A 26,649-nucleotide genomic window follows, 5' to 3' on the forward strand; every position below is an offset into this window, starting at 1 on the left:
CCACAAGATGTCCCCAATAGCATTTAAAGTCTTTTTCAAAATCCAAGCTAGGCTTTTATCCAATTTAAATTCTTTTTCAACTTTTTTACAAGTAGATAAGGTAACAGGTAGAAGTAGGAACTTTTTGGGACCCCAAATATGAAGAAAATGCAAATCCAATTATTTAGTTGTTCTTTTCAAGGCTTTATTTCCCCAAGGTAGTCAGACGCCGCTATTTTTTCGGGGGGGGGGGAGTTTCAAGAAGCTTTTACAGGGAAATACTTGCGATACAAAGAATGTAGGATCTCACCCAATTCCTCCGTGGTGTCTTCAATCTGCTTGGTAGTAATTTTGGCCTTGGCTGGTAGTGGCTTAGTGATGGGCCATGTTAATGGCTGATCTTTTCCCTGTCAGTTTGAAGAGCTGCCCCGGATCAAACAGAAGGGCTGCCATCCTTCCATGATCAATTGGGGGTACTCTTCATGCTCGTCGCCCCTCCAGGGTGACTTCCGACCCTTTTCAGGGTCTCCCAGCAGGAGAAAACCGGACAGCGGAGAGAGCGATGGCCCCGTATGTCCACCGATGCCGTGATTGCAAACCAGAAGCCTATTATTATCTGTTTTGAAGTGTTAAACCAAAGAAAATAGAATACTTTTTTACTTCCTCCTTTCCTAAAGTAAAAATAACTTATTACAAATAAACTGGATTTTCTTATTCTTTTTGTTGGAAAATGTTTCACTTCTCATCCAAGAAACATTTTCAGTTCTGAGTGAGAAGCAAAATATTTTCAAAGAAAAAACCAGTTGCCTTTTGGAAAAGAACCTAGGGACAACCATGACCTGAATAATTGAGAATCTCCATAGACGTATTACAAATAAAATAAGAAAGAGATGTATTTCTTAAAATATAACATATTAAAGTTTTTTTATTAAGCATATGACATACATATGAATCTTACCAGCATACCAAAGCCCATACCGCGTAGCTGTATTTTAAGCAATAAGATGCCTACATCATATGATAAATACTCTGAAGAAATACCGTTTCTGCAGAAAAAGAAAAGGCTTAAGAGTTTGTTTGCTTGAAATATCTGGTTCTTTTCCTTGAGGAGAGCAAGATATTATCCATATGTTAGTAGCCCACTCCGGTTGATACTGTCGTCTTTTTGCTAGATATATTACATAAATATGACATTTGCAATCATTGACTAATTTACTTCCAACCCCTGAAATTGGGTTATAAAATGGGCCTCATCAGCCATACCTACTGCTGTTTCTACTCCCTGCAGATAGAGGATAGAGTAAAATTGGCATAGAAAGGCACTGGGGTGGGTGGGTGCAGTAGCCTTTCTGTGCCATCTGAGATTGATTCCAATCCTTCTTTCCCCAAGCTGAAATTGTAGGGATTAAAAAATACTGACTGACTACCTTCTCTAAAGGTCACTTAGATAGTAATAGAAATTGTCATTAAATATCAGATTGTGGCAGTCTATATTTTGTTATGTCATCTTGTGCAAGACTTTTTGAAAAAGCACCTTTGGGGCCATGACCTGGATGATTGAGAATATCCATAGAAAAAGAGTAAATACTTTTCTCATAGGAATTAGTGCAAAATGTGCCCTAACATGCTATGTGAACATGCACTTACTCTTTTAACTATTTAGCCCTTCCAGTTGACCATCACTATTTAGACATAGATCCTGTCCTAGTTGTCTGAATCACTGGAATTTGGAATTGAGACAATGGGAACAGAAATGAACTCTTCTGTGCTTTAAAGAGATTAGCCTTGCATTCTAAGCACAATCATTTTAAGCAAGTCAGTTTTCATCTCACAATTACAATCTCACATCAGAGCTTTTCTATATTAATATGTTTAAAAGGTTCCCCTGCACATGCATGCTAGTCGTTTCCAACTCTAGGGGCTGGTGCTCATCTCTGTTTCAAAGCCGAAGAGCCAGCACTTGTCCGAGGACGTCTCCGTGGTCATCTGGCCAGCATGACTAGATGCCAAAGGCACACGGAACGCTGTTACCTTCCCACCATAGTGGTCCCTATTTTTCTACTTGCATTTTTACGTGCTTTCGAACTGCTAGGTTGGTGTTCTGAACCAGCCTGCTACCGGCCTTGCAGTAAGGCAAACCCCTGTTCAAACAGTAGAGACTGGAGAGCGTCTGAGGCTGGGAAGCATCTGCCAAGTTTAATTCACAAGCAAAACAACAGAACATGAAACAAGAAACCGGAACTTAGATCCACAAACCGAACGGTTGCTTTCAGCAACCAGCCCCTCCCCAAACACTCCTTTTATTTAGAGTTCAGGGCGTGGCCTCCCTGTGCCTCCTTCCGAGGAGTCCCACAGCCTTTCTCTGCTTGTTCCTGCTCGACTGCCTCCTGCGTCGGGCGTCCTTGAACAGGGCCAGCTGTGGGTCATCATCCTCCGCACTATCGGGCTCTCGCAGCTGAGAAGAGGGCCCTGGCTGGGGGCTCTGCGAAGCCTCCAAGCCATCATCAGCCAGTTCGTCTTCCACACCCTCCTCCTCCCCCTCATCTGAGTCATCAGAGACATCTGAGCCGGCTGCCGGACCCACAGGCTGGCCCTGAATCACAACACTATCCCGCACCGCAGGGCCCTTCCCCCGGGGCTGCCGATCCGGATGCGGTCGGGATGGGAATTGTTCGTGAAAAGCAGTCACCAACGCAGGGGCATGAACGGCGGTCGCGTCTTCCCATGTGAAGTCCTCCGGCCCGTACCCTTTCCACTCGATCAGGTACTGGAAGCGACCTTTCAACCAACGGGAATCCCTGATGCTGGCGACCTCGTACTCGGGGGTGCTGCCTCCATCACGAGGTCCTGATGGGGGAGGTTCCGCTTGGCGAAGTGGACAAGCCGGTTGTTCGGGGACCAACAAGGACCGATGGAAGATGGGGTGCACGCGTAGGGAACATGGCAGAGTTAAACGATAGGCGACCGGATTGATGACAGCCTCGACTGGGAACGGTCCTAGGTAACGGTGGTCCAGCTTCCTCGCCGGCCGTGTGGATGGTAGGTTCCTGGTGGACAGCCAGACCCGATCCCCCACCGATAGTGGAGGCGTATGCCATCTCGACCGATCGGCGAACCTCTTATAGTCGGCCTTGGCCTTCTCCAGCTGCCGTCGCACCAACCGATGGATCGCCTGTAACTCCGCCATGAAGTCGTTCGCTGCCGGCTCCGGTGAGTCCACGGGAGAAAGGGGGAAAAACCGGGGGTGATAACCCACATTGGCCAAGAACGGTGTCATCTGCGTGGAGGTGTGCTGCGAGTTGTTAAAGGCAAACTCGGCTATGGCCAAATAGTCCACCCAATTGTCCTGCTGCAGGTTGACGTAGCAGCGCAGATACTGCTCTAAGATACCGATGACCTTCTCGGTACCCCCGTCAGTTTGAGGATGATGCGCGGACGAGAGGCAAACCTTAATGTCCAACGCACGCATCAACTCCTGCCAGAAGCGGGCTGTAAACTGGGCCCCCCTATCAGAGACGACTCTATCGGGAAGGCCGTGCAGCCGAAACACCTGTTGGATGAACATGCGACTAGTGGCGCGAGCTGACGGTAAGCCGCGACAGGGGATGAAGTGCGCCATCTTGGTCAGCATGTCCACCACCACAAACACTGTCGTGAAGCCGGAGGATGGGGGTAGATCCGTCAGAAAGTCCATGGACACAGCCCCCCAGGGTCTCTTGGGTGTTGGCAAAGGCTGCAGTAAACCAGGCGGGGCCCCTGTCGCTGACTTGGCCTGCCTGCATGGGATGCAGGAGGTGACATAAGACTGGACGTCGTGTCGGACTCGGGGCCACCAGAAGGTACGAGAGACCAGGTTCAGAGTCTTGAACAGGCCAAAATGCCCCGCAGCCGGGTTATCATGACACTGGCTGAGGACGAGTCCCCTGAGTGGCCCTCCCGGAACATAGAGCCGGTCACGATAATACAAAGGTCCATCCGTGACCGACCAAGGCGAATCTGGCCCCACCTCTTCCTTCCGCTGAGCCACCCACGCCTCCTGCTGCTGCGCCTCCCGGATCCGAGCCCGTATATCAACCGGCTCCCGCACCGCAGCAAAAGACTCGACGGGGATCACTGTCCTGGGCAGAAGCTTGGCTTCCATATTCGGGCTTCCTGGACAGAGCATCCGCTCTCTGATTGTGCCCGCTTGGTATGTACCGCACCCGGAAGTCAAACCTCGCAAAGAAAAGGGGCCACCGGATCTGGCGTTGGTTCAAATTCCGAGCGGTCTGCAGGCTTTCCAGATTTTTGTGGTCCGTCCGGACCTCGATTTGATGCCACGCCCCCTCCAGATGATGTCTCCAAGCCTCGAACGCCGCCTTGATGGCCAGCAGCTCCTTCTCCCAGATGGTATAGTTGCGCTCCGAGGGGTTCAATTTCCGAGAGTGATACGCGCAAGGGAAAAGGGTACCGCTGGGCGTCGTTGCCTGAAGTAACACGGCCCCAATGGCAATGTCGGAGGCGTCCGCCTCCACGACAAACGGCCGTTGCGGGTCAGGATGCTTCAAGATGGGCTCCTTCATGAAGGCGTCCTTCAAAGCCTGGAACGCCTGTTGTTCTGGTGCGTTCCACTGGAACCGAGTCTTCTTCTGCAGGAGCCGGGTGAGGGGGGCTGTCAAGGCAGCAAAGCCAGGGATGAATGTTCGATAGTAGTTGGCAAATCCAAGAAGTCGCTGAACATCCTTCACGCGACGCGGGGGTTGCCAACTCTGCAACGACTCAACTTTACTCGGCTCCATGGCGATGCCCTCAGGAGAAATGCGGTGACCCAGGAAATCGATGGTCACCTGATAGAACTGGCACTTCTCCAACTTGGCAAACAGCCGATGTTCTCGGAGGCGCTGCAGGACCTGACGGAGATGCTGATGATGCACTTCACGCGACGGGGAGTAGATCAGGATGTCGTCCAGGTAAATCATGACAAACTGGTCCAACAGATCCCGGAAGATGTCGTTCATAAAATGCTGAAACACAGCGGGGGCGTTGGTCAGGCCAAACGGCATCACCGTGTACTCGAAATGTCCATAGCGAGTACCAAACGCCGTCTTCCACTCATCACCCGGCCGAACCCTGACGAGGTTGTAAGCTCCACGCAGGTCCAGTTTCGTGAAGATCTTAGCCTCCCGGAGTCGGTCCAAGAGCTCGGGGATGAGGGGCAGCGGGTAACGGTTGCGCACCGTGATGGCGTTGAGTTTCCGGTAGTCACAGCAAAGCCGTAACTCGCCCGACTTCTTTTTGACGAAGAGCACGGGCGCAGACACTGGCGAGGACGAGGGCCGGATGAAACCACGAGCCAAATTCTTTGTCAGGAAGTCCCGCAATGCAGCCAACTCGGGCTCCGACATGGAGTACAAACACCCCACTGGGAGAGGCGCATCCGGGACTAAATCAATGGAGCAGTCGTAGGGCCTGTGCGGGGGTAATTGATCCGCCTCTGACTTGCTGAACACATCAGCAAAGTCGGACAGTTCGGGAGGCAAGGAAACCCCTGGGGAACCCTCCACCTGGCCGGCACAGATATGGCGGGAGTGGTCCACGCACTGCAAACTTGGGAAGGTGACCAAGTTCTGAGACCAATAGATCTGTGGATCATGCGCCCGGAGCCACGCCAGTCCCAAGACCACGGGGAAGTGCAGATCTGAAGTGATGTAGAACTGGATGGCCTCCACATGGGAACTGATGGCCATACACACTGGTTGCGTGGCGGCCGTAATAGGCCCGGACAGGAGCACTCGACCATCGATAGTCTCCACTAGCATGGGCGGATCCACCGGACACTGGGGAACGGCCCATTTGGCCACAAAGGCCGAGTCCATAAAGTTTGTGGTAGCCCCAGAGTCAATTAAGGCATGGACTGGAATCCCCTCTGGCTTGCCAGGAAGGATCAGACGTGCCTCCAAAATCAAATGCCGTGGAGGTTCGCAGGCACCATTGGAACGGCGTCGCTCGATGTGGTTGTTGTGGGTCGCCCGATCTATCACACCATCTAGATCGGGCTCGGGCCGTTTCCCGACAGCAAAGTAGGGGACTTTCTCGGGGCAGGCTTGGTCACTGATGCCCGCTGACGCTTCTTTGGGCAAGAAGCAGCCAAATGTCCAGGGTCCCCACAGTAAAAACACAACCCCCCCGATCGTCATCTGTCCATTTCCGTCACCGATAGACGGGACCTGGCGGCACCCAGCTCCATTGGCTCCTCCCTCTGGACTGGGGGCTCACGCACAACGGGCGGCAGGGGTCTGTGGGGTGGCACGGTGACTCTTTCGCTGCTGCAGCCAGGCATCGATCCGCAGACAAAGATGGATCAGCCCATTCAGGTCTGAGGGAATGTCCACACGGGCCAGCTCATCCAACATCTCCGACAATCCATCCTGGAAGGCATCCACGAGCGCAGCCTCATTCCAGGCGGAATCCTGGCTAAGCAGCCGAAAATCGCTGATATAGGCCTGTAGGGGTCGTTGACCCTGCCTCAGAGCTTTCAGGCATCGGGTGGCAGTGTGCGTCTTAATTGGGTCCTCATACATTAGGCGCATATGATCACAAAACCCCACAAAGTTATCCAACAAAGGGCTAGGTTGTGCCAGCAGAGGCGTGCCCCAACGAGCTGCATCCCCCGAAAGAAGGCTTAACACGAATCCCACCTTATCCCGGTCAGTGGGGAAATCAGCTGCTCTCACGCTGATAAAAAGCTGGCATTGTCCCAGGAAGGCAGGAAACAGTTCTGGATTGCCAGCAAATTTATCCGGCATTGCTATCTGACATTTCCTCCTGGGTGGGGGTGCAGCATGTACCTGAGCTTGCAGTTGAGCCACCTGAGCTGCCAGCAAAGTGAGTTGCTGGGTGAGCTGAGCATTCTCGGCACGTAGCTGCTCCATCGTAGTAGTAAGGGGTGGGAGGCTGAAAGCAAACTGTTCTGAACCAGCCTGCTACCGGCCTTGCAGTAAGGCAAACCCCTGTTCAAACAGTAGAGACTGGAGAGCGTCTGAGGCTGGGAAGCGTCTGCCAAGTTTAATTCACAAGCAAAACAACAGAACATGAAACAAGAAACCGGAACTTAGATCCACAAACCGAACGGTTGCTTTCAGCAACCAGCCCCTCCCCAAACACTCCTTTTATTTAGAGTTCAGGGCGTGGCCTCCCTGTGCCTCCTTCCGAGGAGTCCCACAGCCTTTCTCTGCTTGTTCCTGCTCGACTGCCTCCTGCGTCGGGCGTCCTTGAACAGGGCCAGCTGTGGGTCATCATCCTCCGCACTATCGGGCTCTCGCAGCTGAGAAGAGGGCCCTGGCTGGGGGCTCTGCGAAGCCTCCAAGCCATCATCAGCCAGTTCGTCTTCCACACCCTCCTCCTCCCCCTCATCTGAGTCATCCGAGACATCTGAGCCGGCTGCCGGACCCACAGGCTGGCCCTGAATCACAACACTTGGCAGAAGCTGGGATGAGTAACAGGCACTCACTCTGTTACGCGGCACTCAGGATTTGACCCGCCAAATTGCCAACCTTCTGATCGACAAGTGCAGTGTCCTAACCCACTGAGCCACCGTGTCCCTATATTAATATGTTTAGTTATTATTAATTCATTTCACATATGACTATGTAAAAACTTGCTGTTATATAAAACTACAGTTCTTTTCATTCTCATGAATTGATTGCCAGACTCATATTTACTGGATAGTTAATAACAAATTGAGTCAAATTCCTTACCCGGAATGTCAACATGGAAATATGCTAGCCTGGCATCCGATAATGCTCTGAATTCCCTTTGTGTTAGGAACACTGATGAAAAATTCAGTGAATTTTCTAGAAGTAGACAGGTTTTTTTTGTATACACAGATGTTCTCTGTAACAAAACAATCAGGCCAAAGCCCCTGGGTGTAATAAAGTTCTTTTCATGACTTACTGGATAGTTAATTCAGTTACTGGATAGATATTTTAGAATATACAAAAGGCATTAGTTATTGCCTGACAAGGGAAATAAGTAGTGGTTTTTGTTTATAAGAACAATGGTTTATAATACTGTGTGTTCTGGAATGGTGCCTTGTATAAATTGGTAGCTTAGCTGAATTGCCTAAAATTTTGTATGTAGAAAAAATTGTTTTACGTAAATTAGAATGCAGTTCTACAGTCTTGTAATGATAATGTTCTTTTGAGAAGAGCTTATTCCCTTGTGGGTTTAAGTATGATTTCAATACATTAAATTTTTGCAATTAACTTTACTATTATTCAGCCACTTTAGAGAGATGATTAATTTGTAGGATTAGGATTGAGGGGATTCAGCTTCAAGTCCATCTTTAGCTCCCTAGGTAACTTTGACCAAGTCATTTTCTCTCAGCCAACTCACATCACAGGGTTGTTCTTGTGAAGATAGCTGGGGAGGGAAGTATTCTGTTGAGCTCTTGAAGGGAAAGAGGAATTTAAAACCAGTGAATAAAAATGTATTTTTCCATTTTCTCTTTGATCACTTTCTCTAAAAAGTGTCCCAGCCTCCAACAATAACACAGCAGTCTCCAAAAGATTATATTATTGACCCAAGAGAGAATATTGTAATACAGTGTGAAGCAAAAGGAAAACCATCTCCTACGTAAGTCCTAGATTTATATGCATTTATTGCTTTTTATAATATAGCATACAGCCAAAGGAAAACATTATCCTTAAGTGATTACTAGATTGATTATCTTGTATATACATAAGTTTATTATCTTTTTATAATGCAATCTTATGTATGCCTGGAAAAAGCAGGTTTGGATAATCAGGTTTCCTTGCAATTCCATAACTGCAGCCTTAATATCTAAGTCTTATGAAGGTGACTCAATGATTTACAGATACAAAGATAAATTTGATTCCAGATCAAAATTAATCATATAAATACTTAACTGATGTTTTTAAAATGGTTATGTCAGAAGTTTGCCTCTGAAATTATTTCATTTTGACATTATTTCCTTTAAAAGTATTTCCTACATTTTGCTTTGCCTAGGCCACAAATGTTAAATAATTAACCTTCATAACCAGAACCATTGCTGAGAGGCTCCTGATTTATACCACGATCTAAGTGGCCAAAGTATTTGTGGTCTAACTATATACATTAATAGAATATTGTATCTGTGCTGAATTCTTATATTCCATATTCAGAAGGGGAGGGGATCATTGAACCTGTCATTGGATTCAGTATGTTGGACTAAGCTTGATCAAATTTTGTGGTACCACTATACACATCACCCTGCTCTGATTGAATGTGCTGTTAACTTATCTAAAATTTGTTCAATCATAGTTGGGATATAAGCATTGAGAACATGCTTTCTTAAGTTGTGTTATAATTTAGAGCAAATAAGCATCCTCCCAAGTGCATCGTAACAATTTGGCTGCTGTATATGGAGAAAGCAGTTAATCAGGTCATACCATATACTGTCTTATATGTAAAAAAATTACACAGCATGTTCATTATTTTTAATTTTACTTTGCTAAAAATATAGTATGCTAAAAAAAAATCAAAGGTTTTCCTTTTCACAATTTATAAATAGCAGGCCATAAGGGGTGATTCTGCTTACTTTAAAAACAAAGGAGTTAAGAAAGTATAACTTCCTAATTAGAGTAGATAAATTACAAATGTCAGAGGAGAATACAAAATAATTCTGAAAAGAATATGTGAATTCCAGAAAAAAGGATTGATATCTTAGTAGAAGAATTACAGAGTTTCTGAAGAGGCAAACGGTTTTACTCGCTCTCAGGGGTGCCCCCCCATCCTGGGAGCGACCCGCCTTACCTTTTAATTTGCCTCTTGATGACGGGTCCGACTGTTGGGACCCTGAGAGATGGCCGGGCAGAAACAGGGGCCTAAGATATAAATTTAATAAGAGGCCCCTGATTACTTTTTTAGCCAAATTTTTTGTAGGGTTAGGGAGGGGGGAGGGTTGTGGTTGGTTGGAGAGGGGGGGTAATCCGCCAACTGCTGTTCAGACCAGGCCTAGGGTAGATCGCATTGAGGGGGAGCCGGGGTCGGTCATCTCTGGAGCTCCGGAGCGGGTTGTGGGATTGCCAATTCCCACGACGATAGGGAATGGCAGCAGGTGTAAGATCAGAGGGCCGTATCGGTCTCCGGGAGGGCCTCTCCGCTACTTACAAGCGGTGAGGCGCTCCGGCCCTCTGCCTTCGACCCAAGGTTCTGGGAGCGGGGATGTGCAGCCACCTGAGCTCCGACTGGTGTACTTGAATGCCAGGTCCGTTGCTAATAAAGCTCCCCTCGTCCGGGATCTAGTCGAGGGTGAGCAAGCGGACCTGGCTTGCATTACGGAAACCTGGTTGGGCCCAGAGGGTGGTATCCCCCTGGTTGATCTTTGCCCACCAGGCTTCCGGGTGCTACACCGGTCTTGGACTCAGGGTAGGGGTGGGGGAGTGGCTGTGGTTATGAGGGAGACCTTATGTCCGCAGGAGGCCACCGTTCCTCAGATAGTCGGGTGTGAATCTCTCTTATTGAGGTTTGGTCCTAGGGCGCAGTTGGGCTTGCTGCTCGCGTACCTTTCGCCTAGTCGCGTAGCAGCAGCCCTGCCTGAGCTTCTCGATATCCTCTCAGGGCTGGTGATTGAGTTTCCCAAACTTATGGTTTTGGGAGACTTCAATCTACCATCCCTGGGAGGAGCATCTGAGTTAGCTCGGGAGTTCATGGCTTCCATGACGGCCATGGACCTGACGCAAGTAATTCATGGACCGACCCATGAGGGAGGCCACACCCTTGACTTGGTTTTCTTATCGGGTCGGTGGTTAGATGATCTTGGTGGGGGCTCCCCAATTGTTATGCCCCTGTCATGGACCGATCATCATCTCCTGCGGCTGGTCTTCCGTTTTGCCACTCCCCACCGTGGGGTTGCTGAGCCAACTAGATGGTTCCGCCCCAGGCGCTTAATGGACCCTGAGAGGTTTCAGGCAGCGCTGGGGTCCCCACCTGCCTCCTCAGCTCACAGCTCGGCAGATGCCTTAGTGGAAGCCTGGGAAAGGACGGCCACGGAGGCACTTGACCGAGTTGTACCCTTGCGGCCCCTGACCCGGCGCAGATCCCAATGGGCACCATGGTTTTCCGCGGAGCTCCGGGAGATGAAGCGTCGGAGACGGGGCCTAGAGAGTGTTTGGAGGTCCAGCCGATCTGAATCCGACCGATTGCGACTAAGAACCCATATTAGGTCTTATCTCGCAGCGATGAGGGTAGCGAGATCTAACTACTACGCTGCCCTCATCGCGTCCGCAGATAATCGCCCGGCCGCCCTGTTTAGGGTGACCCACTCCCTCCTTAACCAGGAGGTTAGTGGGGAACCCTTGCAGGGGCGTGCCGAGGAATTTAGTCAACATCTGTCGGACAAAATCGCTCGGATTCGGACCGGTTTGGACTCCGACTGGGCAGTATCGGACGATCAGGACACGAGCGATCTTGTCAATGTCACCTGGGAGGAGTTCGATCCTGTGACTCCGGAGGAAGTGGACAGGATCATGGGGAGGCTGAGCTCCACCACATGTTTATTGGACCCGTGCCCTTCCTGGCTGGTTTATGCAGCCCGGGAGGGGACACGAGGCTGGTTCCAGGCGGTTATATCTGCTTCTTTGAGTGAGGGTAGTTTTCCCGCCGCCTTGAAAGAGGCGGTGGTGAGACCTCTCCTCAAGAAGCCTGCCTTGGACCTGGCTGTTCTGAATAACTTTCGTCCGGTCTCCAACCTTCGCTTTCTTGCGAAGGTTGTTGAGAGTGTGGTGGCGCATCAGCTCCCTCTGGTCCTGGATGAAGCGGATTATCTAGACCCGTACCAATCGGGCTTCAGACCCGGGTACAGCACGGAGACGGCATTGGTCGCGCTGGTGAATGATCTCTGGAGGGCTCGGGACAGAGGATACTCCTCTGTTCTAGTCCTATTAGACCTCTCAGCGGCTTTCGATACCATCGACCATGGTATCTTGCTGCGGCGTCTCAGGGGATTGGGAGTGGGAGGCACGGTTTTTCAGTGGTTCTCCTCCTATCTCCTGGGACGCTAGCAGTCGGTGTTGGCAGGGGGGCAGAGGTCGACCGCGAGGCCTCTCGCTTGTGGAGTCCCTCAGGGGTCGGTCCTCTCGCCCCTTCTGTTCAACATCTACATGAAACCGCTGGCTGAGATCATTCGTGGTTTTGGAGTTGGGTATCATCAGTATGCTGATGATACCCAACTATTCATTTTGACCCCAAACTACCCCAGTGATGCCCTCGACGTGATGTCCCGGTGCCTGGAGGCGGTCCGGGTCTGGATGGGGAGGAACAGGCTTCGTCTCAACCCTGACAAGACGGAGTGGCTGTGCGTACCGGCATCTCGGGATATTCAGGATATCCCACCCCTCATTATGGGGGGTGAGTCATTAACTCCTGTAGATAGGGCTCGCAACTTGGGAGTCCTCCTAGACTCACAACTCTCCTTACAAGATCATATTGTAGCTGTGACTAGGGGGGCGTTCGCCCAGGTTCGCCTGGTGCGCCAGTTGCGGCCCTATCTAGACCGGGATGCCTTGCGCACGGTCACTCATGCACTCGTGACCTCTCGTCTTGATTACTGCAACGCTCTCTACATGGGGCTACCCTTGAAGACCACTCGGAGGCTCCAACTGGTACAGAATGCAGCCGCGAGAGTTGTATTGGGAGTTTCCCGATACTCCCGTGTCACACCTTTGCTCCGCGAGCTGCATTGGTTGCCAGTTGTCTTCCGGGTGAGGTTCAAGGTGTTGGTAATGACCTACAAAGCCCTTCATGGCATGGGTCCAGAATACCTTGGGGAGAACCTGCAGCCGGCGTCAACTTCCCTCCGCCCAGTACGCTCCCACAGAGAGGGCCTCCTCAGGGTGCCGCCGGTCAAAGAATGCCGACTGGTGGCCCCCAGGGGGAGAGCGTTCTCTGTGGGTGCACCGGATTTATGGAACCATCTTCCGGTTGAGCTCCGGATGGCGCCCGATCTCCGCTTCTTCCGGCGCAACCTTAAAACCCATCTCTTTAAACAAGCGGGCCTGGCCTGATGGGACGGGGTGGGATTTTTATTAATAACTTCAATTTTAAATTTGTATTATTTATGGGCATTGTTTAATCATGTTTTAATAATTTTAATTTTAATTTTTGTATCTAACTTTTATGTATTGCCCTGTTCACCGCCCTGAGTCTCTTGAGAGAAGGGCGGTATATAAATTAAATTAATAATAAATAAATAAAATAAATAAATAATGATATAACAAATTTCTTAAGAATTTTTACTCTTTAATCAGATATATAAATAATTGTGAACCAGTTTATAAGCCTTCAAGATATGGAAGTCTGTGCGTGGCCCATAATCGACTTTTTTGTTATCTGAGAAAATGAAAAGAAAATTAAAAAGGATTAGAGATAAGCAGTGCTTTTTTTGTAAAAGAAAAAGGTGCTGGAACTCACAAATGTCATACAACCCACCTTGCCTACCCTATAAGGTTCCATCCAAAAAAGGTGCCGGAACTCCATTCTGAGCATTCTATGACAAAAAAAGCCCTGGAGATAAGTGTTTTAAGAAAATTGTTATCTTTGCTTCTGACAATTAATTGGCTATGCAAATACTACTATTATTGTTATTTATATTGGCTTTGTACTGTTATAACTTCTACATTCTCTTAAAACAAGTGGTTTTTTAATAAAGATTTTTTTCAGTGTTTTTATTTTATTGATAGCTTTTCATGGACACGTAATGGAACTCACTTTGATATAGAAAAAGATCCACGAATAAGAATGAAGCCTCACTCAGGGACTCTTTTAATAAATATTATTAATGAAGAAAGTGGAGGAAAAGCAGAATTATATGAAGGCGTTTATCAGTGTACAGCAAGGAATGTGCTTGGAGCAGCAATTTCCAATAATATTGTTATAAGAGCATCCCGTAAGTTTAATATTAATGAAACTTTTATTTCTCTTCAGTTCTTGCAAATAGTTTTCCCTTTATGTTTGAAATGCTTGCTTTTATGTAACAGGTTATATCACTCAGCAAAATCAAATTCCTACCTAAGAAAGAACACCGTTCTGTTTGTTAACTTGTATTTAAAAATTAGAAACATTTTTAATTTTGTCTGACATTTATGCTATATAACAGTATTTTCCTTTCCTGGTTATTTCTTTTCGTTCTAAGATTAAATGATGGTATTTTGTGTTCCATGTAGGATCTCCTTTGTGGACTAAAGAAAAGATAGTTCCAGTAAGAATTACTGAAGGTCAATTTGCAATTCTTCCCTGCAGGCCACCAGCAGGGTTACCACCACCTATAATATTTTGGATGGACAACTGTAAGTTACGTTTGAAACCTATTTGCAACTATAAAATTAAAATTACATTTTTAGTTTTTCTGATGACCCATGGATTAGAATAGAATAGAATAATAACTATTGTCATTTTGAATGTATACTAATCAGCATACATGACAAAAATAAATTAATAAATTAATATGCATATACCCACATATTTTATGACAGAGAAACAACAGTCTAGTTCGGGTTATGTATATATGTGCATGGTGAGAGTTTACCAGACGGATGGCATAGGAAACAAAACTATTACACAATTGGGTAGTCCTGCTAGAAATACTTCAAAACCTCGTATCAGAGAGGAGCAACAGAAACAGACTATAAAGTGGGTGTGTGGGGTCTCTCTCTAACAATGCTTTGAATTCTAAGCATATAGTGCTTATAAGCAGCATCCTGAATACCAGGGAGTGAGCTTCCTATGATCTTCAAGGCTGTCCTTACCTCTCTCTGTATGGACTTTCTATTTGAGGCACTGCTGCCACCAAACCAGACAGTGATGCAGTTTGTTAAAATGCTTTCAATCGTGCCTCTGTAAAAAGTGGCCAGGATGGAGGCTTCCGGTTAGCAATTGCGGAAATTGGTGGACATGTGGGGCGATCACTCCACTGTTGGGGTTTTCTCCTGCCGGGGGACCCTGAAGAGGGTCAGAAGTCACCCTGTAGGAGTGACGAGTGTGAAGAGGACCCCCGAGTGATCGCAGAAGTGCAGCAGCACTCCTGTTTGATCCGGGGTAGCTCTTCAAACTGATGGGGAAAAGATCGGCCACTAACATGGCCCATCACCAAGCTGCTGACAGCCAAGACAAATTTACTAACAAGCACCTTGAAAGCAGTGTGGAGGAATTGGGTGAGATCTTACCTTCTCTGTACCCTAAGTACTTTTCCTGTTAAAAGCTTCTTGAAAATCTTTCCCCTTGTGAGGAGAGAGGGAAGGGATTTTTTCCCACCATCTAAAATGGTGGCGTCTGATCACCCAGGGGGAACAAAGCATTGGAAAGATCAACTTAATAAAATTGGATTTTTATTTTTATTTTTTGAATTTGGGGACCCAAAAAGTTCCTATTGTTACTGGAACCTGCAATTTTATTTTATTCGCAAAAAAGAACCTAAATCGGATAAGAACCTAGCCCAGGATCTGAAAAAGACTCTAAATGCTATTGGGGACATCTTGTGGTGAAGCTTGGTACAGCAGTTTATTGCTTCTGACAAAGAGACTTGCTCACAGCCCAGACCTGACCTTGGTATTATCTATGAGAGATTTCACTCTGAGAGAGCAGCTGGGCAGTGAAATTGGTTTCTAGGAATGGTGGAGGTGAACATTTACTGACTTTTGTTTAATAAATAGCCTTCACTAGAAAGATCGTTTATAACTATGTTAGAAATTGAGGAGGATCAGCAAAAAACCTTGGCTATGTTAAAATCCTTACTTGAAAGTATTCTTGCAAACACTCAGATACTCAAAGCTAACCTGAAAGACAAAGGTGCCAGCCTAGAGCCACCAAGCAAAACCTTGATTGCAGCTAAAGAATTACTAATTCAAAAAACAACAGGAGTGGAAGAAGTGAATACCAAGACAGAGGGCTTTACAGATCAACAAGTACAGTTTACTGAAAATCCAAATGATGAAACAATAACTTTAAAAACTGGAAATGACTTTCTATACAAACCAGAACAAATCTGAGAAAGAAGAAGACCAGATCGTATTGAAGACAACTATACCAGAACAAACACAGGGATCTGGGTTATCAGGGCGACAACCTAATGATTATAAATGGGCCAGATCTTTCAGAAAATTGGCAATTAGATGGTCTCCGTCAATCCAAGTAACATATACAAGAATGAAGCATTGGTATGGAATCCTGGTTGGCAAAAGAAGAAAGCTAGAGAGGTTTCCGGTTCCTGTTTTCAGTGGAGCAGTTGGAGAATTTGATCCTCCGGCTGAAATTTCTTTTTGTTGGGGACCCTAAGGAGCCAGAATCCACCCTGAAGGGGTGGACTGAAGGAAGGAAATCCCAGGGACTTAGGAGAGATGGTGGTCTCTCCAAATAGTCCAGAAGAAGCCTCCCAGAAACCAACGGAAGAAAAGGCTGGCCAACGCCCTGTCCAGTCATAGCTGAAACAACGGAAGCCATAAGCGATTAAATCAAGCGAATAGAAAACAGCATGTTTGAATCTGGGTAAAAATATTGATTTTCTCTATCCTACCTACTTTCCTGAAGAAGAAAATCCCCAAAATAACAGATCTCCGAAGAAGGAAAGGGGGAGGGGGACTCCGTTCCTTCCCCTTCAAATGGGCGGTGGAATCTACCCTTTAGAGAAAGAAAACAACTAGAAAGACATGATAAATGAGCAAATGCTGACACCTGCTGGTGGATGAGGATTTTTTTCCTTTTTTTCTTTCCCTTTGATCTCTTAAGCTTTTAAATGCACCTGTTTAAACAATAACACAGCTGAAGCAATGAATACTTTACAAAAAGAAACATGTGATGAAAGACATCAATTCCAAAGGACAATGACTTTAAACTACATAGAAATTCAGAATAACTTTGAGAATATGAATCAACTTATTTCCAACTTAATTTTACTCCAAGAAATTTCTCAGGAAAATACAGTAGAGATGATTGAACAAAATTTGGAAGAGAGAAACCTAAAGAAGGAACCTTATAAAACGCTCATTTTACAAAAGGAAACATGACAAGCAGAAAAATTTCCAAAGGACAATGAACTTAAACTACAAGAAATTGCAGAAGAACTTTGAGAGCATGAATCAACTTATTTTCAACTTAATTTAGTTCAAGAACTTTCTCAGGAAAATATAGCAGAAATGATTAAATATAACTGACATAGAGACTTGAGAATTGAATTATATAAAATAAAAAATATGATTTAATTCAAATGGGAAATATTTTAATATGTCTAAACAACTTTGAAGATAATGAAAAGAATGAGAAAAAATTCCTTTTATGGAAACAAATGATGCAGCAAAATATATTGATTAAGAAAGATATTGACCAGAGAAAAAAGATTAAAATGAAATTCCAGGAAAGAAACGGAATATACCAGAAAGAATATTTCAAAAAGAGACATTTGTTTGAATGTGGCTAAGAAATGGGAAAATTTTGAAATATACTACTTTTAGAGGGAATTTTTTTCTTTTTCTTTCTTTCTTCCTCTTAATATAATTGTGTTTTGTATTTGTTTTTTTCTTTTCTTTTTTTTGTTTTGTTCCTCTAAGTTGAAATGATTTAAACAAAAGTAAGATATAAAAATGTGTTTTGAATGAGTTTAAAGGACTAGATCAGGGGTCAGCAACCTGAAACAGTGAAAGAGCCACTCAGAACCGGTTCCCTCACAAAAGGAAAACCTGGGAGCCGCAAAAAATGTGTGCACATGCGCGTACATGCACACATGCACAGAACAGAGTTTGACTGAAGAGTGGAGCCAAGGCGAGATATGCACCTAACCTGCATATTTGAATTGATTGGTTGAACTTTTTTAGTCCCGCTTTTTTTTTTTTTTGGACTGCACATGGCAGAGGACTGGGAGCCGCAGGAGACAGCTGAAAGAGCCACATGAGCCTCTAGAGCCACGGGTTGCAGACCTGTGGACTAGATGATTAGAACTATTGAAGGGAATGCTTAAAGTTTAAATAGATTAAATATATTCTTAGCTAAGGTTAAAAAGAATGAGAAATTGAGGGAATAAATATATACTAAATTAGGAGAAATAGATATTTTCATATGTTATTTTTTGTAGTCTAGTATTGTCTTTTTTTTCTCTCTCCCTCTTCTCTTCTTTTTTGTTTCTTTGCCTCCTTTCTACTGTTTTTCTTTTTTTCTTTTTTTCTTTATTTAGAAATATAAAAGCATATGAGGGTCTGTATGCAAAAAACAGAATTAAATTCACTAATGTAAATATAGTTGAATGTTGAAATGATGCTTCTTTTTACTTTTTTACTTATTGATCGGGAAATATAAAAGCATGAGAGGGTTTGCATGACAAAAAAAACCAGAATGAAATCCACCGATGTAAATATAGTTAAGTGCTAAAAAAGATTGTCACTTGTAAAAGTATTTAGAATTTGGGGGGAGAAATAAGCTGAAATAAATATGGTGACAGGATTTATGATAAGGCAACTAAAATGATACACAGGAGTACCGAAACTATATACTAAAAAGTGGTCAGCTGTACCAGTCATACAAATGAGGGGTCCTTGATGTTCTCTGTGCTTGCTTGTTTTCTTTCATTATCCAAACTAGGGAGCACCATCAGTGCTAGTAAGGAGAGCTGATTGATGTCAGTTTATATTCTGGTGGCTTGCGTTATTGGTGGACTGGTCTTTAGTTGGGCTGTTTACTGTTGGCTTTTGGGCAGCTTCTTGATTAGGGTATTGTTTACTTGATTGTTGGTCTGATGTTAACCTTGGAGTTAATCTATGCTGATATGGATATTGATTGCTGGTGGAAAGATGCTTGGGTCTTTTTGTTCTTTTTTGGGTTGGGTGATAGTCCCTTTTGCATAGTCTATAGATGTTGTTAATATCTATGTGACTATTGATGGCTGATTTGTCAGAGTGCCAGCTTCTAGAAATTCCCTGGTGTTTTTGGACTTGGCTTGGTCTAGGATGGTCACAATTTCCCAATTGAAACTATGGTTAAATCTGTCTATATGTTGTGAAATTAAAGAATTATCATCATGTCTTCTGACTGCTAGTTGATGTTCTTGGATGTGTTCTGCCAGTCTTCTGCCTGTTTGTCCTACATAGTGGTTGTTGCAGTCCTTACATTGTATGTTGTAGATAACTCCTGTTTTTTCTTCTTGGATTGTTGGATCTTTTGGTCTGCTTATGATGTTTTGAAGGGCTTTAATTTGCTTGTGTGCTATGCTGATTCCATGTGGTTGTAAAAGTCAGTTAGTGGTTTCTGAGATATTCATGATGTATGGCAGTGTAATTCTTTTTAGGGTTTGTCTTGATTGTGTTGTATTGGGCTGAGTGGTCAGTGACTTTTTGATAAAGTTGCATTTTGTTGGAATATGTTTAATATCTTTCCTTTTTCTGCTGTTTCATGTTGCTGCAGTATGTTTGGGCTTGTTTAAATAAAGTCCTTATGCAGTATCTCTTGTGGAAGGTTGGGTTGTTGCTTTGGTAGTGGACCAGCTGGTAAGTATGGGTGATTTTTCTGTAGACTTGCTTTTCTAGTTTGCCATTGTGGTCTGTGCTTAACAGAATGTCCAGAAAAGGTAGCAAGTTGTTTTCCCCTGACATGAATATTGTCATTGATAATTTTTTTATTTGAAATTTATATTGTATGGTCCTTATTCTTCTATTGTTTTGCAGTTTTATCCTTTACAGTGGATGATATAGTCTATAAATGTTCTATGTAAGCCTCCAAGAGTCTTTTTTATTTTAGTAGCATAGAAATATTTTAAATACAAACATATATACATGCTGTGGGGATGAGTTCAAGTCGTGCAATAGGACAAGCAACAAAAGTGCTGTGCAGTGCAAACTCTAGCCTTTTTTATACGTGCTATACTGTTGCACACAAATATGTATGTGGCAACACTTTTATCATGAAATCATTCAAGTTTCATCATTTTGACAAAATTTAGATTGCTACAGAACGTTGTGGTTCAACTAATTAGAAAGTTATGGCTTTCATTCCAACCAGAGTCTTGTACCAGGTAATCTTTTGCCTAACATGTTGTGTGTTAGATTTAATTTCCAACTTGGAGCAGTTGTTTGATAATCTGAAAATATAGGTAGTTCTTGACTTACTACCATAATGAAGCCTGCTCATTACAGTCATTAATCATGGTGGTCATAAAAGCAGGTCATTTTGTGACTGACCCAATATTACAACTTTTTTGTGGTAGTCATTAAGCAAATCACCATGGTCATTAAGTGGTTAGTTTCCATTCATTGCTGAGAACTGCTATCATGTCGCCCCTCATCCTTCTCTTCATTAAACTAGACATATCCAATTCCAGCAACCGTTCCTTATATGTTTTAGCTTCCAGTCCCCTAATCATCTTTGTTGTTCTCTGTACTCTTTCTAAAGTCTCAACATCTTTTTACATCATGGTGACCAAAACTGGATGTAGTATTCCAAGTGTGGCCTTACCAAGGCATTGTAAAATGATAATACCGTATTTTCTGGTGTATAAGACGACTGGGCGTATAAGATGACCCCCGACTTTTGAGAAGATTTTCAAGATTTTTCGTCTTTTTTTTTATTGAAAAGTTTTAACATACAATTTTTCTTTAAAAATCCCCCTCCCCCCTTCTCCCTCCCCGCTACCTCTCCCCCCTCCCCCCCTCCCCCCCGACTTCCCAGAGCTAAATACAAGGTATATATAAAAAAAACAATCATAAACAACCATATACTAACAACTATAAACTCTAAAATCCATCACTCTCTAGCTTATATAGAATAAAACAAACCTTAGTAATATTAAATATATATAAAGAAACTAAAATAGAAAAAGAAAAAAAGAAAGAAGACTTATTCAAATGCTACATGAAACTTCTTAACCCTATACTTGTTCTGGATAAACTCAATCCATTTTCTCCATTCCATAATATAGCGTTCTTGCGAGTGATCTTTCAAATAGGCCGAAATCTTCGCCATCTCTGCCAGGTCGGAAACCTTTAAAGTCCACTCTTCTATGGTCGGCAGTTCCTCTTTCTTCCAATACTGACCTATCAAAAGTCTTGCTGCCGTAATTAAATTCAACATCAACTTGGTGTCCACAACTGTAACATCTGTAATTATTCCCAACAAAAAAAGTTGCGGACAAAACTTTATCCTCTGTTTAAAAATCTTCTGCATGTTCCACCAGACTTTTATCCAAAAAGCCTTAACCTTTTTACAAGTCCACCATATGTGAAAATATGTTGCGTCTTCATCACCGCACCTCCAACATTTAGGCTGATAATTCGGATACATACTTGCAAGCTTTTTAGGGTCTAAATGCCATCTATAAAACATTTTGTAAAAATTCTCTCTTAGATTTTGAGCTTGTGTAAATTTTACGTTCCTCACCCAAATCTTTTCCCACGTGTCCATTGTGATAACTTCCTGGATGTTTTGGGCCCATTTTATCATACAATCATTAACAAGTTCTGTTTCTGAATCAATCTCTATCAATGCAAGATATATCCGTTTAATATGTGCTGGTCCCTGATTTCTAATTTGCTTTATCAAATTTTCATCAGTCATTGTAAAACCATTTTTCTGGTCTTCTTTCCACCTGGCCCGTAACTGAGTATATTGAAACCAGTTTTGAACAACCTCCTCTTCTCGCAAGAGGCTATATGATTTCAAACACCAGACATTTCTTTCCAAGCTTAGGATCTCCTTGTACGTAGTCACATCATGTTTGAAACCAGCATGTATATTTTCTATTGCGTGTTTTGGAATTGCCCACAGTGGTATCTTGCGATCTAGCTTATGTCTATACTTCTTCCAAACTCTCAACAATGCCTGTCTTAAAATATGCACTCTAAACACATTGTCTACCTTCTTGTCATACAACAAATATGCATGCCAGCCAAACAACAAATCGTGGCCCTCAAGATTTAATAATCTCTCTTGTGTCAAATTAATCCAATCACTTATTCCTACTAATGCAGCAGCTTCATAATATAGTTTAAAATTGGGCATTTTAAGACCACCTCTCTCACGAGTATCCTGCATAATCTTAAGTTTAACTCGTGGCTTTTTCCCTGCCCAAACAAATTTATTGATACCTCGCTGCCATTCCTCCAAATTAGAATCTTTCTTAAGAATCGGTATCATTTGAAATAAAAATAAAAATTTAGGCAGGACATTCATTTTCACTGCTGCGATCCGTCCCAACAAAGACAATTGCAATTTTTCCCAACTCTCCAATTCTTTTTGAATTTTCCCCCATAGTTTTTCATAATTATTTTTATATAACTTTGTATTAGAGGGCGACAAAAGCACCCCCAAATATTTAACCCTTTTAACAATCTCAAATCCAGTTAATGCTTCTAAGAGAGCCTTTTGCGAAACTGTCATATTTTTGGCCAGAATTTTGGTTTTCTGTATATTAACTTTAAATCCAGAAACCTTCCCATATTGTGTTATTATCTCCATCAGGTCCACAACAGAGTTCTCTGGCTGGGTCACTGTAACAACCAGATCATCTGCGAATGCTCTCAATCTATAATCCTGATCTCTAATTTGTATCCCCTTAATTTTTTCCGAATTCCGTATTTTAACCAATAATATCTCTAATGTTAACACAAATAACAAGGGCGATAACGGACACCCTTGCCTTGTGCCCTTCTCAATATTACATGCTTCTGTCAGACTATTATTAACTATGATTCGGGCAGTTTGTTTTTGGTATAATGCCCTAATCGGTTGTAAAAAATTTTCCCCAAAATCCATTTTGTCTAAAACTTTCAACAAAAATTGCCAATTCAATTGATCAAAAGCTTTTTCAGCATCTAGAAAAATTAGCGCCGCAGGGATCTGGTTGTTCCTTTCCAAAAACTCTAACACATCAACTATATGCCTCACATTATTTTTCATTTGCCTACCACTAATAAACCCCGTTTGATCCCCATGAATCACCTGTTGCAGAACCCTCATCAGTCTATTAGCCAAAACCTTAGCAAATATCTTGTAATCTGTATTTAAAAGCGATATCGGTCTATAATTTTTAACTTGAGTAGTATCTTGGTCTTCCTTCGGAATCAAGGAAATAAAAGCTGTTCTCCAAGACGGTGGCACCTTTCCCCCCTCTGGATTGTCTGGAACAGTTCCTTTAACGGTTTTATCATCTCTAATTGTAGATTTTTGTAGTAAGCCGCAGTCAAACCATCCGTACCTGGTGCTTTATCCACCTTCAATTCCTTAATTGCTGTAAAAATTTAAGATTTTTTGTCTTATACGCTGGAAAATACTTACATGCCAGTTGCCAAGTGTCCGACACAAGCCCGATTCAACCCCGTCTGATGCAGATGGTGCAAAGCCTCCCTTTTGAAGCCCAAAGGGGCTTTTCCTTCCACCCACCCTTTGGAATAAACGCAAGAGCTGCGTTCACACGACACACTCTTCCAGGCCAGACTCTGCAAACGGCACGCCAGAAGCCGCAACCACCTTTCGGCAGCCTGCACGGCTGAGCACAATCCGGCTTTGAGACCCCATTTGCAGACGGAGCAGCCGCCGCGTGTGGAGCCAAGCCCCGCCCAGGAGGCGGTCGGCCAGGTGGGCCCAGAAGACGCGCTGGAGAGCCGGGCTTGGGGCGGCCATGCCGAGGCCGGCTGGCGAGGGCCGCTGCGTGGTCTGTGGGCGAGAGCGGCGCCAGGCCAAGTACCACTGTCCAGACTGCCGGGAGAGATAGCGGGTAGCAGGGCGCACTCTGCTTATGCTTGGATGCTGCTTGGGCGAGGGGAAGGGGCTTCCTGCCACTCCTGGGGTCTGGCGTTTGCAAGGGGGAGGGGACGGGGCTTAGAGGCTCTTGGGGGTGGGAAGGGAGAGTCACGTTGGAGGAGGGACTGGACTAAGGAGCCCTGAAATTGCTTTGCAAGAACGGGTGCGCTTGATTGACGACCCCCCAACTTTTTAGAAGATTTTCATGGGTTAAAATGTCATCTTATACGCCAGAAAATACGGTAACACTTCACATGTTCTTGATTTTATCCCTCTGTTAATGCAGCCTAGCACGTGTTGGCTGCAGTATTTCAACAGAAATTCTGAATTATTACTACAAATGTTCCTCACATTCACTCACTGAGCCTTTATTCAAGACAAGGATAGAATTAAACTGGATGCTACAAATTGATTGACTGTTTGAAGGAGAGGGTTGTAAATGTTTAATAAATCAATAGGCTAATTTTGAGTTTATCAATTTTTAATATGTAGATTTACATTAGAAAGCAATCTTATATTTTCCTTTTTGTGTGACAAGAAATGCCTAATACATTTGAACTGTTTCAGACTATGGTTTATGCTATAATTCCAAGTGATTATTTAAATATTTAAAACTGGACTGTCCAATTACTAAAATCTTAGTGGTTCTTTTCTTAGCAATGGTGCTTAGACAATAGATTTCTAAGAAATGTTTGCTTATACTATTTTAAATACATTTCATATCTTTATTTTTGTCTAATTGTTAATAGTGATTGTAATATGATTAGTGGAGAATGCTTTCATAGGTTATCTACAATTATATATCTTTTTTATAATTTCTGTTGTTGAACATGGCCTAATGTAGTCATATTATTGTAATTAATATTCTTTATTTATTAGAATGTATTGCTTCCTTTTAACATTCTGTCCTACTTTAGGTATAGTAATTATATTTTCAATTTTGAATATATAATAAATATCCTGAAACTAATAAAGTATGTGTCCCATGCATGGAATGAGTTATACAAACCATAGTATGAACTGGAACATAGTTCTGAAACTGCCATGTAGAATATATCAATTAAGCAAAACTTCTCTTAAAAATAAAAATCCCTTCAAGTTGAACTGGATTCCTTGTGGCTGTAAAACAGAAGTGGCTTGCCAGAAGAAAATGTTGATAATTTACATATATGCTTAAAATAATTCTATACTGTGAGCTGGCACTACAGTTGTTTCATTTCTTATTTTTATAGCTTTTCAAAAGCTGCCTCAAAATAATAGAGTTTCACAAAGCCTAAATGGAGATCTTTATTTTTCTAATATAATACAAGAAGATAGTCGTGAAGATTATATATGTTATGCAAGATTTAACCACACTCAAACTATTCAACAGAAGCAACCTATTTCATTAAAAGTTGAACCAGGTAGGTATGAATTTCTAAATTTCTTTGTAGACATTATATTTAGCCAAAACATAATTTATATTGGAGTAGTAGAAAACATTTTCTTGCAAAATTATGTCTTCTTAGAACATATTGCAATGAAATATTTAGAGAGGTGTCAAAATAATATGCAGTATATCTTTATTACAACACCATACAGGTAATCTTCGAGTTGTGAGTGTTCCCTTAGCAAATGTTCGAAGTTACGCGATAAGCGCCCCCTAGTGCTTATAAGCAAATCCCAAAATTATGAATGTTGCCACACCACGGCAATCATTCACCCTTACGAGTGATCCCAGTAGCATTGCAACATTCACCCTGGTTATTCCCTCCATCCCCACCCACGCCCCGGGTCTCCCTAGGCACCAGGCCTTCAATACTCACCCTGTGAAGGTCAAGGTCCTTTGCTTTCTTGGCTGCTCCAGGTCTTCGGTGTGTTTGCAGAGAATGGAGGCCTAAAGTAATGCAAAATCACACGAGATCAGTGGCGCAAGATCTCACTCTACTGATCTTGTATGATCTCGTGCTACTTTAGGCCTCTGTTCTCTGCAACAGAGAATGGAACCGAAGCTGGGGGACACTTCTGTGTGCCTCCAGAGGCTTGATCCGGGCACCGAAGGCCTTTTCCAGGCTGCTGCCACCTGGATCTGAAGCCGGGGAGTGCTTTGGCGGCCTTCCGGAGGCCCAATCCAGGCATCAGAGGCCTTTTCCAGGCCACTTCTGCCTGGAAAAGGGAGGGGGAAGCATGAAGTATGTAAGTGGGTCGGGGAGGCCCTCCATGGCCTTCCCCACCCGAGATACCTCATGTTCACTTAACGATATGCATGCTTCTTAATGAGCAGGGAGTGATCTTGTTCAAGTATGAGATTCCATGAATTTTCGAGTTGCAAATGGAATGGGCAGGCTCCATTACATTCGTAACTCGAGGACTACTTTTAACAGTATATGCTGCTATTCTCAAATAGTTTTAGTACTTTAATTCTTTTGACATCAGTAAGATTAAGTAACTGCTTAGCAAAATTTCAAGTTTCATTTGAATATAGTTTGGTAAGGTTTTAGGAATGATATCCATTCAGATACTACTTGCAAGTGAAGTTTCATGTGATAATCACATCAAGAAAGCAAACTGTAGGTCAGAAAGGGCAACTTGTAGCTTCTGTAGCCTGGAAAGATTAAATAATTTTGTTTCGTATTTGTGCCAATTGCAACCCTTACCACTTTGAGAAACTTTCTTGAATGAGATGGGTGGGTTTTCCTCAATATTTGGGAATTTCTAGTATAGGGGAACTTACTCGGGAGGAATCAAACATATTCCTTGGCCAGAAGAGGACTATCTTGAACATGAGAAATCAAAATATATCTATGTATGTTGGACACTAAGAAGGGTCACTGATTGTGTTCCAGATTCCTTTGTGCTTGAGGTTAAAAGCATTAATGTAGTGATAATAGGATTAATTTCTGAGTCCCACATTTAATTTTGTTGGCTGCATTCTTCATGATA

At 43.7% G+C, this 26,649-nt stretch overlaps 1 protein-coding gene across 1 annotated transcript in view; it reads left to right on the plus strand.

The window, feature by feature from the left end:
• NRCAM (neuronal cell adhesion molecule) overlaps nucleotides 1-26,649 on the plus strand; it is a gene marked incomplete at its 3' end in the record, with an annotated part of 181,743 nt that overhangs the window by 60,565 nt on the left and 94,529 nt on the right. Inside the window, exons 3-6 of the mRNA XM_083365234.1 lie at nucleotides 8,487-8,592; nucleotides 13,698-13,903; nucleotides 14,181-14,303; nucleotides 24,960-25,130. Coding sequence (XP_083221360.1) covers nucleotides 8,487-8,592; nucleotides 13,698-13,903; nucleotides 14,181-14,303; nucleotides 24,960-25,130 — 606 coding nt within the window. The remainder of the gene's footprint in view (nucleotides 1-8,486; nucleotides 8,593-13,697; nucleotides 13,904-14,180; nucleotides 14,304-24,959; nucleotides 25,131-26,649) is intronic.

This window comes from Vipera ursinii, assembly GCF_947247035.1.
Source record: "Vipera ursinii genome assembly, chromosome: 6".
Taxonomy (NCBI): Eukaryota; Metazoa; Chordata; class Lepidosauria; order Squamata; family Viperidae; genus Vipera; species Vipera ursinii.